Source organism: Nomia melanderi, chromosome 8, assembly GCF_051020985.1.
Source record: "Nomia melanderi isolate GNS246 chromosome 8, iyNomMela1, whole genome shotgun sequence".
NCBI classification, from domain to species: domain Eukaryota; kingdom Metazoa; phylum Arthropoda; class Insecta; order Hymenoptera; family Halictidae; genus Nomia; species Nomia melanderi.
In genome coordinates, this window is record NC_135006.1 from 9,114,777 (window position 1) to 9,129,697 (window position 14,921).

A 14,921-nucleotide genomic window follows, 5' to 3' on the forward strand; every position below is an offset into this window, starting at 1 on the left:
ACCATGTGCGCGGAAAATATTTTCACGTAAATTGTCGCACGTTAAGTGGCTATTTTAGCCATGGAAAATTGAGTAGAGGAAAGGAGATAATTTACACAGGGTAACTGTGAGTCATGGAAGTATCTAAACGCTTTCAAGTGAAATATTTCTTTAGAAATGTCAGTTGCATTATGAATGTTCAAATGTTCTAATTTCGATAGACACGTGTACACTGCCAAAGTTTGGAACCACTTAATACGTGACGTTACAAATTAAAAATTATGTGCCTTATAGATATATAAAATAAAATAACCAAAATTATATATATCTTTATATTTGACTAATACATACATGTCCATGTCCCTTTGTCGTACAAGAAAATTCTCCAATAAAAGTTGTTTACAAGAAAATGGATGTTTCTCTTTTAACCGATGTATTGGCTCCAAACTTTTGACCGACAATGTAGGTGTCCCGATTGTAATTGTAAAAAATATCTATTCAGTTAAAGTTTCGATATTTTATTAAGTTACCGTGATCTCTTTGTTTATAATGACAAGAGAAATTTTCTAAATAGAGAACAATTCTATTTTAAGGGATAAATATTGCGATGTAAAGGATTTCTTCTCGAGATCTTGATTCCCGAAGATCAATTCGTCTTAGAATCTCAAAAATTACGAATTTGAGCAAATATAATAGCCTCCCTTTAAACAACCTCATACAGAATTATTCTTATAAGATCGCAATTTAATATACGTAGACGGTACGCATGACTACCGTACCCAAATACAGTTTTAATAGACGGTATGATTATGCAAACATTGGAATCACTTTCGTAGCCGAGAAACTATTTTTCATTGAATCGTACGAATCCGAAACTAATGTATCCACCAATCCAAAGCTATTTACGAGCAGGATGCATTAAGTGCACTATGTAAATACGCGCGCTCACAAAATTGATTTAAATTTTTAACAATTTATTCAATATTAACGTACGTATTTAGTAAGGCAAAAATCATGGTTCCAGTCTAGTACCGTTCGCGTTGTACCGTAATTGCAACTGGCGCCTGACGGTCGCCATTTGCGCAGCGAATGATTAATTCAAGGTTTAGTTAAGAACCCTAACCGCCCCCCCTCCCCTTCTCCCTCTCCTGCTTATGCCATAGTTTCGCCTGGCTTAATTATTTATTGAAATTAGAAGACAGCTGTCGAAAAAAGATTGCGAATGACCGGGAAGAATTTTCCTGACGTTGAGAGTGGTCCAATAATTAAATACGAGAGCGCGCATTCGATCGGGCAACGGAGAAATTAATAACGAGTATTCGAATATTTCCTGGCATGGCCGCCGATACTACAAATATTGACACTCGAAGCCTGCCTGTACGTGCATGAACTAATTTCCATCTAACCAGGCTGTCGGGTACGCTTCTATCTATATCTCCGTCTGGATATGCCTATCGCGGGTAATAACGTCGCTGGTAACATCAATGCGGGCATAATGCATACCTTTCTAGGCGCCATTTAGTAAATACTGCCGCCGCCATTGCTCGAATCTGTCGTAAGAGGGACAGCGAGCGCGAATCGCGCGAGAAAGCTTGGAAAACAGCGTGGGGAAAATTCGAGGAATTATATATCACTTTTCGAATGTGTTCACGACGGCCGTAAAACATACCGAATTTATAATATCGTAAATTGCTGTCGCATACGGACAATGAAAATTTTTAAGGGGATAGCAATGAATGTATATCTTCACCTTAACTGTGTTGGATAGTATCCTTTGTTTGAAAACTGAGTTGTCGATCGTTGCCGATCGTTCGATATTTTTGGTCCGTTCACTGTCGTTCTTTACTTGTTTCGGAGCACTGAAATTCTTCGAATAAAGAGATTTGGTACATGCGAGGTGTTGCTTTACTGTAGTGCCTAGCTTTGCCATGCGGAGATAGTCGAGGCTGCTAACATTCGATTATTCATCTTTGTATCGTGGATGAAGAGACTTTCGTTGTAAGGACTTTGAGAGTATCGGACTCATTCTTCTGATTTATCAGTGGTGGAAATGAGTTTATTTCAAGCGAGATTATTAGAAAATAGAACAACTGGAGCAACTCTGAAAATCCATATATAAATTATTTCGGTTAAATTGATTTTCGCTGATAATAAAGATGAACAGTGGTGAGTTGATATTGCAAAAGGATGTAACTGTTCGAAAAAAATGTATCGACAAGAACAATCATCGAAACGGTGATTCTGCAGTTTTTATACTTTCAAATATTACGGAAGAGGTGATGCGAAATAATTGAAAATTTTAAATATGAAAAATTTCGCTTTATTCGAAGAATGTAACAATGATCGAAGATAAAATTTTGTTAAGATCTGTACGAGGAGCTCTCTTTTTTTATAGAAAAGAAATCTTAAGTGTAGGATGATGTATAATATTGTAACATGCATGATTTAACAAATACGTAAAGTACCGGGAAGAGTGAATTATATAAAGTCGAACGTTTCTAAAGCAATTTCAAAGTCATGAATTTACGTAAGCATTCCTAGTTTAGTTCTTTGCAACATAATTAACGTCTATGTTACTCTTCTAACACCTTTCAATTGTTTAAATTTTAAGTAAATTTATATATTCAATACTTGGCATTGGTAACCAAATTTCCATTTTGTGCAAAGCGCAATTCATCATTTTGTGTGCCCATTATTTATACAAAAATATGCTGATCAATGTATTAGTTAAATAAAATGTTCTGTTTCTACAATGAGTTATGGTATGCCTTTTCTATGTAAATTATCAATTTTATTATTAAAGGAAAAATTTATTGCACTTTTTATCTCGACCTCGGTATTTTTGAAGTTTCTGCTATTTAAACTATTTTATGTGACTGATAAAGGGGAAGATTTCTTGGCGCCATATCTCAGAAACACGATGGACAAAGAACAAGTTCGTATTAAGGTTTAATCATTATCTTCGAAAATTTAGGACGTTCTTTCTATTTATAAGAGGCCATTTTTTATTTACAACTTTTACATACTTCGAGGGTTTCATTGATTATATATACACAAAAGTTCAATTAAATGCAAGAACGTATACAAATTCAACAAATAAAGCGAACAACTTTAACGATAGATAATACTGGAAGTTGATCATTCTAGAGTTGAAATTTCACACAACAAAAGAAAATATCTTTACTTTTGTAATGAAGTCAAATGAGAGGCGCATAAATTTGAAATAATGAACAAATGGAATAATAATGAATGGTAAGTTTTCACATACCAGATAGTAGACATTTTGAAACTTTCGTATTTATGATGCTCGAGGATACATTTTATTGAAATCGAATAACGAATGTTTGATATATCTATCTCTATTATAAATATCTCCATGCGGTATGCGGTTCGCGTTGTTTTTCGGAGCGGAGCACGTGACGATAACAAATGAGCATGGTAAACAATAAGGAGTACCGAAGAATCAGAGGGGTGGGGGGAGGAAACAGTCGTTTGACGATATTTTACATTTAGAATTCTACCGGTGCTCATGACAAATCGCAGAAAAGTGACGTCACGCGATTGTTAGCGGTGCCGGAAGTTATGGCAGTTTCAGTAAACCGTGGCGACTGCAAGCGCAGCTGCGAGTCCTATTTTTGACCACCCTTGGCGATTATTTCTGTCCTTTTTGAAAATGCAACAGCTCCCTTGTACTATGGTGAACAAAGTTTAATATTAATTATTTCATTACATGTATTTTTCTTGTAAAACGAATTTTCCCGAATGGAAATGGGAATTACATGTACTCACGTTATATACAAAAATGCACTGACCTCCAAAATTAAACGATCATGAAATTTTCATTGAAAAAATACTCATTCAGAGTGGTATAAATTTACGAAGAAACAGTTTGTCTAGACTCATTTTACAGTGTGGAACCTCTACTTTCAGAATCCATACTCGTTATTTTTGGTCACGTTTTTGCGATGAAAAAGTTGCAAATTTAAATATCTCTATAGACACTAAATAATATTTTTCCAAACTAATTCTGTCACAAACTTGAAGAATAGAGTTTCCCCTTTGCAACGACTCTTTAAAACCTAGTGTAAAATTTATTCCACTGTTCGTTACTGTTCATGAAACAATCCTTCGGTATTTCCATACTAAAGTATTTAAAAACGATGAATCAGTTGTCAATTCAGACGAGACGGTTAATATTTACGACGTCCACGTTACATGAGTCTTTCACACGGGAAGTCGTTATTGGGAATCAAGATCACCTGTAAATGCTACTGGCATCTCAGATTGCAGGTTGGCGTTCAGACTTGATTCCTGTAAATTCTTTTCATCGAAAGCGGTACCAATGACTTCAAGGAAACCCATTCATGCGAATGCTAGTTTCGATCACAATAAAAGCAAAGCTACCACAGAACAGTATCATACGTCATTTAGGAACTACCGGGAAACAGACGTTCGTGTTTCATTCCGTGAACGCCTAAAGAAAATTCCTAGACCCGTCGATGCGTCTGATAGCATAGCAATTTTCGCGGTTACCTTATTACACCTAAAATCGTCGGCAAGAAGATAATTGCACTGGAATGAAATCGATGTAAGTGGCTGAAGTTGAAACGCGGGTCGAGTAATCAAAATGAAGGCGGTGAAATTAAAAATTTTGCCGCTGACACTGAATCATGCGCACAATACGAACAAGATAATTCTTCAACGTGATCTAAATTATGAATTATCGGAAGGTACAGCAAGTGTTCGCTTCGAATCAAATTACCAGTGATGAACATGACAGTCGTGGCATCAGAAGCCAGCAATTGGCGAGGGCCCTGCAAAACCTGCGATCCGCCGGCGTGATGCGGCGGCAGAGCATGCGAAGCCACACCATTAAATATAATTTACGAGTCGTGCAGCGTTTTTACGTCCGGTTTTCGAGTATGCCCCGCTCTCCGGATTCATCTGCTCGATTTGAACCAGGAATAAATCATTTGGTATCGGTCGGTGTATTCAGCAACGTAATCGGAAAGTCGGTGCGGTTCCAAAATAAAAAACTAGCCCTTCGTTTTCCGCCGCTGGGATCGCTCTAGTTTCGCTTTACGCGGAATCTCCTTCACCATTCCTTGTGTCAATATAAACAGCAATAATGCTCACTAACCCTTTACCCTATGATTTCTTTCTTAACTACGATCAATACAACTACTTTATCATTAATAATAAAAATTAGGAAAAGAAAGAATTTTGATGCTTGTTCCTATGTCTATGTTTACTCCAAAGGCTAACGCTTGATAATAGAAAAGTAATATTTCATTTATATTTAAAGAAAATAAATGACACTTAGATTTATCAAATTCAGTGAACAATTTTCTTCAGGAGTCGGAACATGGTATTGTAGGTCAACGGGTTAATACTAGAACTACCGCGTCCGCCTGAACGATGGATTTCAATTTACTTATTGTGTAATTATTGATAATTTTGAAGTGTTAACTAACCGTACCGGCACTTTATATATAGTTGTTCCTATCGTAACCAGTCAAACAACTGGCTACAAAAAGATGTGGACAAGTTAGATTATACGTTGGTTTTAGTGGTAACGGAAACAAAAGGAAAAACAAAAAGTGAAGAACTGATTAATTGAACAATATAGAAATTAATATAAATCGACATGAACGAAAGAGAATGCAGAATTTTTAATCAAATTTTAGAACAGGTAGTTTGACTGGTTCACGGTGCGGTTAGCGTTAAATGTCCGAAATGATTTTCAAAATAAATAGTTTCATTCGAATATTGTAATGAATATATGAAGAAATCGAAAAAATCTATTGTTACAATTTTTATAAGAAGTAAGTATTAATTATATTAAATATTCGGTTATTCTAAAGTTGAACTGCGGATTTTCAAGGAAAGTCACGTTTTTGAGAACGTAATTGGGAAAGTAGCATTATCATGGAAAATAGTTTTTTTTTCAGCGAATACTGCGAGAAGCACTACGCTTTGGATATTTTATATATTTTTTCCGCAATTTTGCACATCTAAATGTTATATGAGGTTATAAAAATCGGCATTCTGCTTGTAACATTTGTTGTAAAATGTAATAATCACCGGTGCGAGTAGCATAAGGTTTAAGACAATCATATGCAAAGAAAATTGAATCTCAATATTTTTCACAGGAATATATTTTGTTTTGATAAATCGAGGGTATGCATTGAATGATTCTAAAGGACAAAACTATGAAATAAATGATACATGGTCACCGTGAGAATAGCAGCAAATATAAAAATAGAGGTGGAAATCCAACAGGCTGAATAATTGTATTAGTGATCAGTTATTTATTATATTCCATTGGCAGAGACGTGCAAAGTTATATATTTGTCAAGATGTTACAACATGAAAGATAAAAGCATTTTACAAATGACTTCGCGTACTGTTCCTGTATTACAGATACCTATGTACAAAGGTTTTCTAAGTAAAACTCAAGTATCCGATGACTTTACCCAGTAAAGTAATAAATTTTTACTACTAGAATTCATGCGTTAAATTGATGATGCAGGCACTCAAGTGTTCGGAAAATACTATTTGTGATCGGTGAATTTAATGAACAGTCGTTTAACTTGATTGATGACGGATAGTAAACGAACGTCGCGTTTAACGAATTTCCATCGAAGTATTGTAATAGGAAATTGAAACTTCGACATTTTTCATTAAACACCTAATTGATTGTTGGAAGGTTTTATTGAAGTTTCATGGGTAGAACAGATCCCGATAATAGAAATCCATGTATCGGTAATGATCCTAACAAGTTAACAAACTGCGTTGCAATTGACGAAGTATATTGATAATACACGCACTGAACGGAAAGTGTAAGATCATGTTATTTATTAAAGACATACATTAAAATGACAGTTTAAGGTGCTTCCTGCTTTCTCTCGCTATAAGCGACTCGAAATAAGACCTAATTACACTTACATTTGTCAAATTATCTTCGATGAAAGTATCTTTGGGATGTACGTGCGCTTTGGGGCTGCATAAATGATCAATTTATCGAAACGGTAGTTTGTTGTTTGGCGTGTAAAGAGTTGTTCGAAGATATATCGAACTTGCTGAGTTTTTCGAAAGCAGAATGATACGACGTCGATGGTAATTAATTTGAGTACGGCGAATTGCAGGTTGAGTTGTACGCAATGTATATTATTAATCTTCATTAAGCACGGCTTTAACAAAACTCAAAAGAATTATTATTTACCTATAAATGTTTTTTAGTAATAGTTTTATTAGGTATATAAATGATTAATCTACTGTGTTCTTCATAATTAATTTTCTTAATATCTCTCCACCGTTGCGGATAGGTACTTCATGAAATGATATGTTATTAACTATGTATATTTGATCTTTTTGGAAAGGAATATTAAATTTCGAAAAAAAGAATATAATTACGGGCATGCTAAGAGATAAGCATAATAAAATTAAACATTCTCTTTATGGGTCTGTAATAAAAGATTAGAATAACAGCTATAAATATTCGACTATTTGTTTCAAAATCATTTGCGGTACTTTAAACGCGTTTTTATCGAGGTTTAGTTTTCAATCTCGTCCCAGATTTTTCTCAGAAACTGTTGCAATCAGGTTTTTCTTTTAGACGTGTATTCTGTATGTTCGTCGTTATCTCTAAAGTTAAAATTATTTCAATATAATATAAATTTCTATCATTATTGATTAATTTTAGTAGGAAGGTGCGATCAAAATCACTTCATTTGTTTTTATACAATTACTTGCAATTCCAATAAATCGTTTTGAAAGCGGCAACGTCTATGTTATTTAGAAGCACATTTGTAACGAATGAAATCATCGGTGATTTATTGCTGCAACCGAAGGCGATAAATAACTTGGCGTTTTAAGTTCATTTTTGTGACATTAACGATATGTATAACTGTGGACAAGCATATATAAGTAGTTAAAATGTGCTTCTATTAGATTATTTGTGAATTGTAAAAGTTACTTCAAAAAATACTGTTTGCTCTTTAACGAATTAATTTTCACCAGAATTACGTGAAGAAAATTAAATATTCTCAAGTGGAATATAATGAAACAGGATCAATTTATAGCAAAAATAAGAGCATTTAATGAAAGAGAGGTGTACAAGTAAAAGACTTGACTGACAAGGAATGATGTGTAACCGATTTTTCGGAAACCAGGAACATAAATCGGAAAGTGCCGGGTACTAACCACAAACTATACAAAATTTAAGGCGAATTATTTCGTCCTTGCGCTGGCCACATTATGGGAAATATTTCATTTTAAATTGATCCTTTTGGTAACAACCACTCTGACAGCAGAATAATGATAGGTCTTAAAGTGCGAAAGAGTTGGGAGAGTAAATACCGCAGATATTTAAAAATAAGGTATTATAGAACACGTTCCGGTGCAGTTTACGTAAACGAGTGACATGTTCAGACAATTATGTGACGAATTCTTTATGGTTGTGAATATTGTTAGATTCTCGCTCTAAATATTATTTTGAAGTTCTCATTTCGAATATAACATGCTGTATTTATGAACACGATTATCTTATTTCCTAGATATTCGGTTGACCGAAATACTCTTGTATTTTGTCAGAAATTTTATTAAAAACACTTTTGCACTTTTTTCAACAGTTATATACTGCCTTAGAAAATGTTAATAATTTTCTTATAACTCTTGATAATAATCTTTTGGACTAGACAATAGACTTGATGCTGAATATAACTTAAAATAGCAACAAGATTCAATAAAAGTAGGTAATGCGTTTTAAATACTATTAATAACTTTGTTTGAAACTTAAAATACCACGATGAAGCAAAGTAGCGCATATAATTTCATGTTTTTCGTCTACACTTTGAAGACCGTTGCTCACATATTGATATTGCACCTACTTTTTTTTATGTAATAAAGCTCTTCTTTGTTCTTTAAGAATGTGTGATTTATTGATTATTGGGCTAAACCAGTCTTTGACCTACATACGATGCAGTCGACTAAGAATATTTAAGAATAGTCAGTGCATCGTGACGAAGAAGCAATATGTATCACACAACTACTACATTATACAGAACGCAGAAAATGTTTTTAACCCCTTGTCCTATGACTTCTTTTACAATTGTACTTGATGAAACTACTTTATTCTGAATAATTTATTAAGAAACGTTCACTCTATGGGTTAACGATTGTAATAATAAAAAAGAACAATATATAATTCCTATTAAAAAGAAGTAAATAGCATTTAAATTTGCCTAATTCAGTTTTCACGAGTCTGGCACGATATTGTAAAACAAGACGTTAATAACGATAAAGGAGATAATAGAAAAATTGTTTTTACAAAAATACATAAAATCTTTATTTTTGTTTGTGAAGACAGAGTAAGCGAATGAGCATTGATTTGAAGAAATGCTTGTTCATTTTTAGGGACTGAAAATAGTATTGGATGTTAATTAATTACCGCCGTCTGATTTATTTAATCTATTATAAGCGTTGTACTATTTTTTCATGCTGCTAGCATAATCTTTCTACTTTGCAAATTCCAGTGAACAAGCAATATTTTATGGTTCATAAAGGAACAAGTACATTTACTGTTTTCTAAATATATCCATTAAGTATCGTCAAATCTTCTGATCTAATTTTTAATATACTTTTTAATAGAATTTGTTTCGACGGAACACTTTCTACCAGAGTCAGTACTTTTAAGAAGTCACCTAAATGTTGGAGAATCAGAGTGTGTAAATGTACAGAGTTATTTCATTATATTACAAAAACTCAGATGTAGAATGGGGTTTATTCCTGATTGTTCAGTTTTATCGTCTAACATCATTTTTCTAATTCAAACCTTAATTTTCTGTTTTGCAATAAAAAAAAGAGAAAGCAGAAGCTACCGTTTTTCCCCTCGAGCATATCGTCCTGTGCATTAAACTTTCCTTTAGCACAAAAGTGGCAATTAGAGAAAATGAACGCTGATGAATAAATGGCAGAGGATCAAAGCTCGAACGACAACGAAACCCGTGGTTGTAGGTTACAACAGGGTGGCAGATCCAACTGGGTCTGCCGTTTATATGTATGTATGGTCTTGTGAAAACCACGCCTCGAGGGCTCGGCCATCTTGGTGCGTGAATGGGTGAATTTCTATTGGCTATAAACCACGTGAATTCTGGGTGCACTGTTCTCAGAATCCCCTACGATGATACTCGATTCGTGGTCGAATCCCCATTATGTCGAATGAAACCTCGAATCGTTATTAATGAGTCCAAATTAAATTCGTTTCAAACGAACCGCGGAGCAGCGGGGTTTCTAAACATGCAACACTCACTTCTCCTCGGAAATTTGGCAAGGCGAGTTTTTATTTCGAAGTGAAGTGAAAGAAATTCTCGAGTGCTCGAAATTTTCGTTATGTGGAACGAGATATAACAATTATCTCTCGGAATTTGTTTACTGCTAGATGTGCCAAAAACCATTTGACTGGTTTCATCGTAAATGGAAGCATAGTTCAAATTTTTATTTTTATTGTAGTCAATTAATTATATAATTCATCATTTTTAGAATAATTACATATAACATTTCGAAACTGAAATAAAAATACAATATAGGATGTTTGTTAATTATTAGAAAGATCAGTTGATTCAGTAACTGATAAGATTGATATTTTCCTATTCAAGGATCACTAGTATCCCGCTCGATAAGAACCTATACAGTTACAAAATTTCCATTTGTTGACGATGAATAGGTCCTTCCAATGTTATTTCGAATGCGATGTCAACGTCATCTTTATTTTCTTATATTAATTGTTAAAGAATCCAATATTATAATCAACATAAAGGGGAGTTCAATAATCTCTGACTTTATGACCTTTAAATAACCTTGGATAAAATGTGCTCCAGAATTTAATTAATACAATGCCTTGATACTTTGGAGCTTCGACGAACACAAATTACAATTCGATATTTTTTTTTTATTGCAGCTAACAATGACATTCGTACGATGCACTTTTGGAAAGAAGTCAGAATGATCCAGTCTGGTCGGACGTATTGCTGTCCCGGATATGCTACTGGTCCTACTGGGGCACCAACTTATGAGGGACAGGTGCCCTACATAGGACTTGCACCGCCACCAAGTTCTGTTCACGTAAGGCCCCCTCTTCATCCACTGAATTCTCATATACCTGCCACTAGAGTACCGTCCAGTCCTGACAGCCCTCCAGAACATTCAGCTACGTAGCCTTGGTGAGTCTCCGTGTACTTTACTTTTTACTGTTTCTACAACTTTGAAGAATTCTTATTGGTTTCATATTAATTTTTCATTGGGCATAAGTTCTGTGAAACGAGGAATTATACACACTACCGCGGTATAATTACAATCAAGAGCTAATCGTTCGATATTTAACAGCAGCAAGTTGAAGATATACTGTTTTTGGGAGCTTTCTGGAAAGAGTATGTCTCTGCAACTAAATATATTTTTCATGTCCTTATTATAAAAATATATTAACCCTTTGAGGAAGATGTTTGGATTTATTTGACTAAACTTACAAAAATTCCATTCACCTGTTGAATTATGTTAATTCTTTTAAAAATACCCACAATATTTCGAAGAAGTTGTATCTGAAAAGGTTTTACAATTAGCAAGAAAATCAAGTGGAAACAGATAGTCTGGATCGTAAAGCTTTTCGTACTGCACACTGATTTTGTACGCTTTAATCCATTATACTTTTCTGAAATATACTATAGAAAAATATCTTTATTTTCGTTATGCTATTAAAACAGTTTTCTAATCATTAAATTAGTCCCAATTCTTTACGATTAGTAACCAGTCTGGGATTTTCCTTGAACACTGAAATTTAGATACTTTCTGCAGTTGCATTAAGGCGTTGTTGACTCTTAGAGTAGCTAGTTTTTTTCATAGTTACACTTTTCCTCGAATCAGAAGATTAAAAAATCTGAACTTCTAAACTGGAATATTCTGTAGAGACAGTCTACGAGTTCAGCCTCATCAACGGCGCCGGTCTTTAGGGGGATAATTTTATGAGTTCCCTATATCTTGTCTACCAACTATATGTCCTGTGTTGTACCTTTGCTTGGAGCAATCCATATTTCATTGAACTTTCACTACGTAGATGCGTGCTCTTGCTTTGATTCATGCCCGCTGGCTAACTCTAGCCCCCAACTGTACATTCATTTAGCTCTAATTGAGCTACGAGAATACTTCCCTCCACTGTTTATCATACAAAACACTATTAACAAATTGACAACCAAACCTATTTACGTAACGATCCTCAAATAGGCAAAATTATGTTTTCAACAAACCAAAAATTATTTTGTAGACTCGAGCGTTAGTGTTTTAAAGTTCTCTTTTAATTTAACACGTACAAGTCTCACTCTAATGACTTGTTTGCAACGGATTCTTAATTGGTACTCTGACAGTTAGTAGATACTCAAATTCCAATTAGTACACGAGTACTCTACAATCACTGCTGTCGTCTGCACCTAATAATTATTCTCTTATTTTTGCACTCACACACTTCATTTCAGGTAGTTTTATCCAGCCATTTTAACAGATTAGTTGTCGTTTCACGCACATGTACAATCGTCGATGAAACCGGCGTTATTAGTTAGTTATTAGTTTAATAAATTATCAAGTAGACAATGTGGAATATTTGAAAAGACTTCTAAATGAAAGATTCAAACGTGGCAGAGGGTTGTTTCAGTTTTTCTCAAGAATTAGATATCTGTACGGTGAACTTGATTCTGATGTTACTTCAAAATGGTAGTTATGCGACTTGAATTACTTAATTTTTCAATCACATGAATACAGCCTAAGCCTGTGTTAAATCAAAATTTTCAACTTGCTTCCCCATATTTTATAACGTGAGAAATTATTTTATTGGCTGAAGTATCCTTACAGCTGGTTTCTCCCATTCGTTTGTCACGCAATCTGTTTTCGGCAAGCAAAGAGAGAGAAACGATTGGCAGCACGCAAGCCAGATTATTACAGAAGCAAAAGTCTTGTGATGAGGTAATCTGTGAACGTTTCCTGTGTATCGAGCTCGTTTAACAAACTTCACTCACACTAAACCATTTCCTCCGTCGTATTCTACAGTTTCTGTTCTCCGGATTGTTTAGTATGCAGTCCCGAAGAATGCTCTTGCTCGAAGTCGGATACCCTTTCCTTAGAAGCAAAACATAATTAATCGAAATTCGTCGTTTTAACGATAGAAACTCTGACATGTTTATGGAAAGGCAAATGCTACATGTTCTAGGGAAACTACTTGTTGGCATCTGTGTAACCACTGGAATTGTTAGCATTTCATGAGGTACATTAGGATAAGACATAGTAAGATAGAAATAATGTATACTCAGAAATGAATCGTGTGTATTTAATTATAGAGTTATATTTCGATATTATCGTTTATACTAATCGCATCAATCGTTTTTGTGATTTCTGGAATATGAGAAATATTGTTGTTGTTGTTGTTGTTGTTGTTGTTGTTGTTGTTGTTACTATTATTATTACTATTATTATTACTAGTATTAGTATTTCCCTTAAAACTATTGAAACTATTTCTAATATAACATTTTTTTTCAATTACAAGCTTTGCGTGATATTAGTAATTGGCAAGAATGATAATTTTCATTTAGTATATTAGTAAATTATAATGAAAGATTAAAGGTGGAATGTTAAATGAACGAGAAATAGTCACGAAGGGGAGAAGTTAATCTTATGTTACGTAAAAAGATCTATCAGATTTGGTCTGTAGTATATCTTGTAACCTCTAGTTATGTTATTTTTGAGTTCATGAATTTTAATTATATTTATTAACATCGACAATTTGATGATTGTATTATACATTGTATTTTCTGTGTGAAACGAATTTACACGTTGAAGATTGCTGTGCAGGCTGTATCATAATGAAATGCATTTGTAAATCTCATTGAAAAACCATTTTAAAAAACAAAATATTTCAAAGTTTGTGAAAAATTACTTTCATGAAAGCTACGCTGATATATTTCTCGTGGGTTGTTAATGTTTTAATTTTTAAGTTTAATTTTGACATTAAAATTATTCTAAATAATAATATTAAATTTAAAAATAATTTCTAATATGAATACTTTTATAAGTTTAGTAACTGCAAGATATAGAAACTGGAATCAATCACTTTGATTGATGCGATAGTTCCAGTATTAATAAAGATAATACTATAAAAATGTTAAGTTATGAATATGCACTGCGGCAATAATTACTGCATAGCTATTAAATTTACGTAACATGCAGAATTTTCGTGATAATATAATTCATGAAGTGTCTCATATGCAATAAATATTACATTTGACAAGCGGTGGGTTGCTAATAATATAAGACGGATAACTTACTATGCGTTAAAGAATTGTCTGACAGAGTAAATGTTAGCAATACTTCAATTTATATGCAGTTCGTTACAACACAGTGTGAATGAGAAATGAGGATAAATATGTTATTTTTACAAGGAAGTAATTATAAGTCATTCAGTAAAGATAAAGGAATGTTCACATTAGCTTTTCAAAACATGGCAGAATAAATATTTCTCTTACGATATTAAAATGATAATGTGAAAGGTTTGATCTAAAGATTTTATAATACTGTTTTCATTACACAGTTTGAAACTTGTAAATATATATAATGTTTTACAGAAACATCAGAAATTTACATTACTTAAACTGAAAATAATTTTCAATAATAATTAATGAAATGTAAGCCTTGGAGATTTATAGAACTTGTTGAAAGAGACAAAAAATATCTTGATAAATATTCATTTCGGTCTCCGTTATTAAAATCACTTTTCCATGAACTTCCTAAACCATTAATACTTCTTAACGTTTAAAACATTTCCATAAAGTTCGTTTATTGCTTCAGTAACACCCATAACTTTCACGACAGTGTTTAAATCATTATGACGTCGTCGACAACTTCCT

At 33.5% G+C, this 14,921-nt stretch overlaps 1 protein-coding gene across 6 annotated transcripts in view; it reads left to right on the top strand.

The window, feature by feature from the left end:
• The window catches only part of dsx (transcription factor doublesex), a 173,194-nt gene that overhangs the window by 118,499 nt on the left and 39,774 nt on the right, over positions 1 to 14,921 (top strand). For 4 of the 6 annotated variants that reach the window (XM_076370063.1, XM_076370068.1, XM_076370062.1 and 1 more), the window contains exon 5: positions 10,940 to 11,103. In XM_076370063.1, the coding sequence (XP_076226178.1) occupies positions 10,940 to 11,103 (164 nt within the window). Of the gene's footprint in view, positions 1 to 10,939; positions 11,202 to 14,921 lie in introns of all 6 variants that reach the window. The other 2 variants (XM_076370065.1, XM_076370066.1) reach the window with 1 other exon arrangement.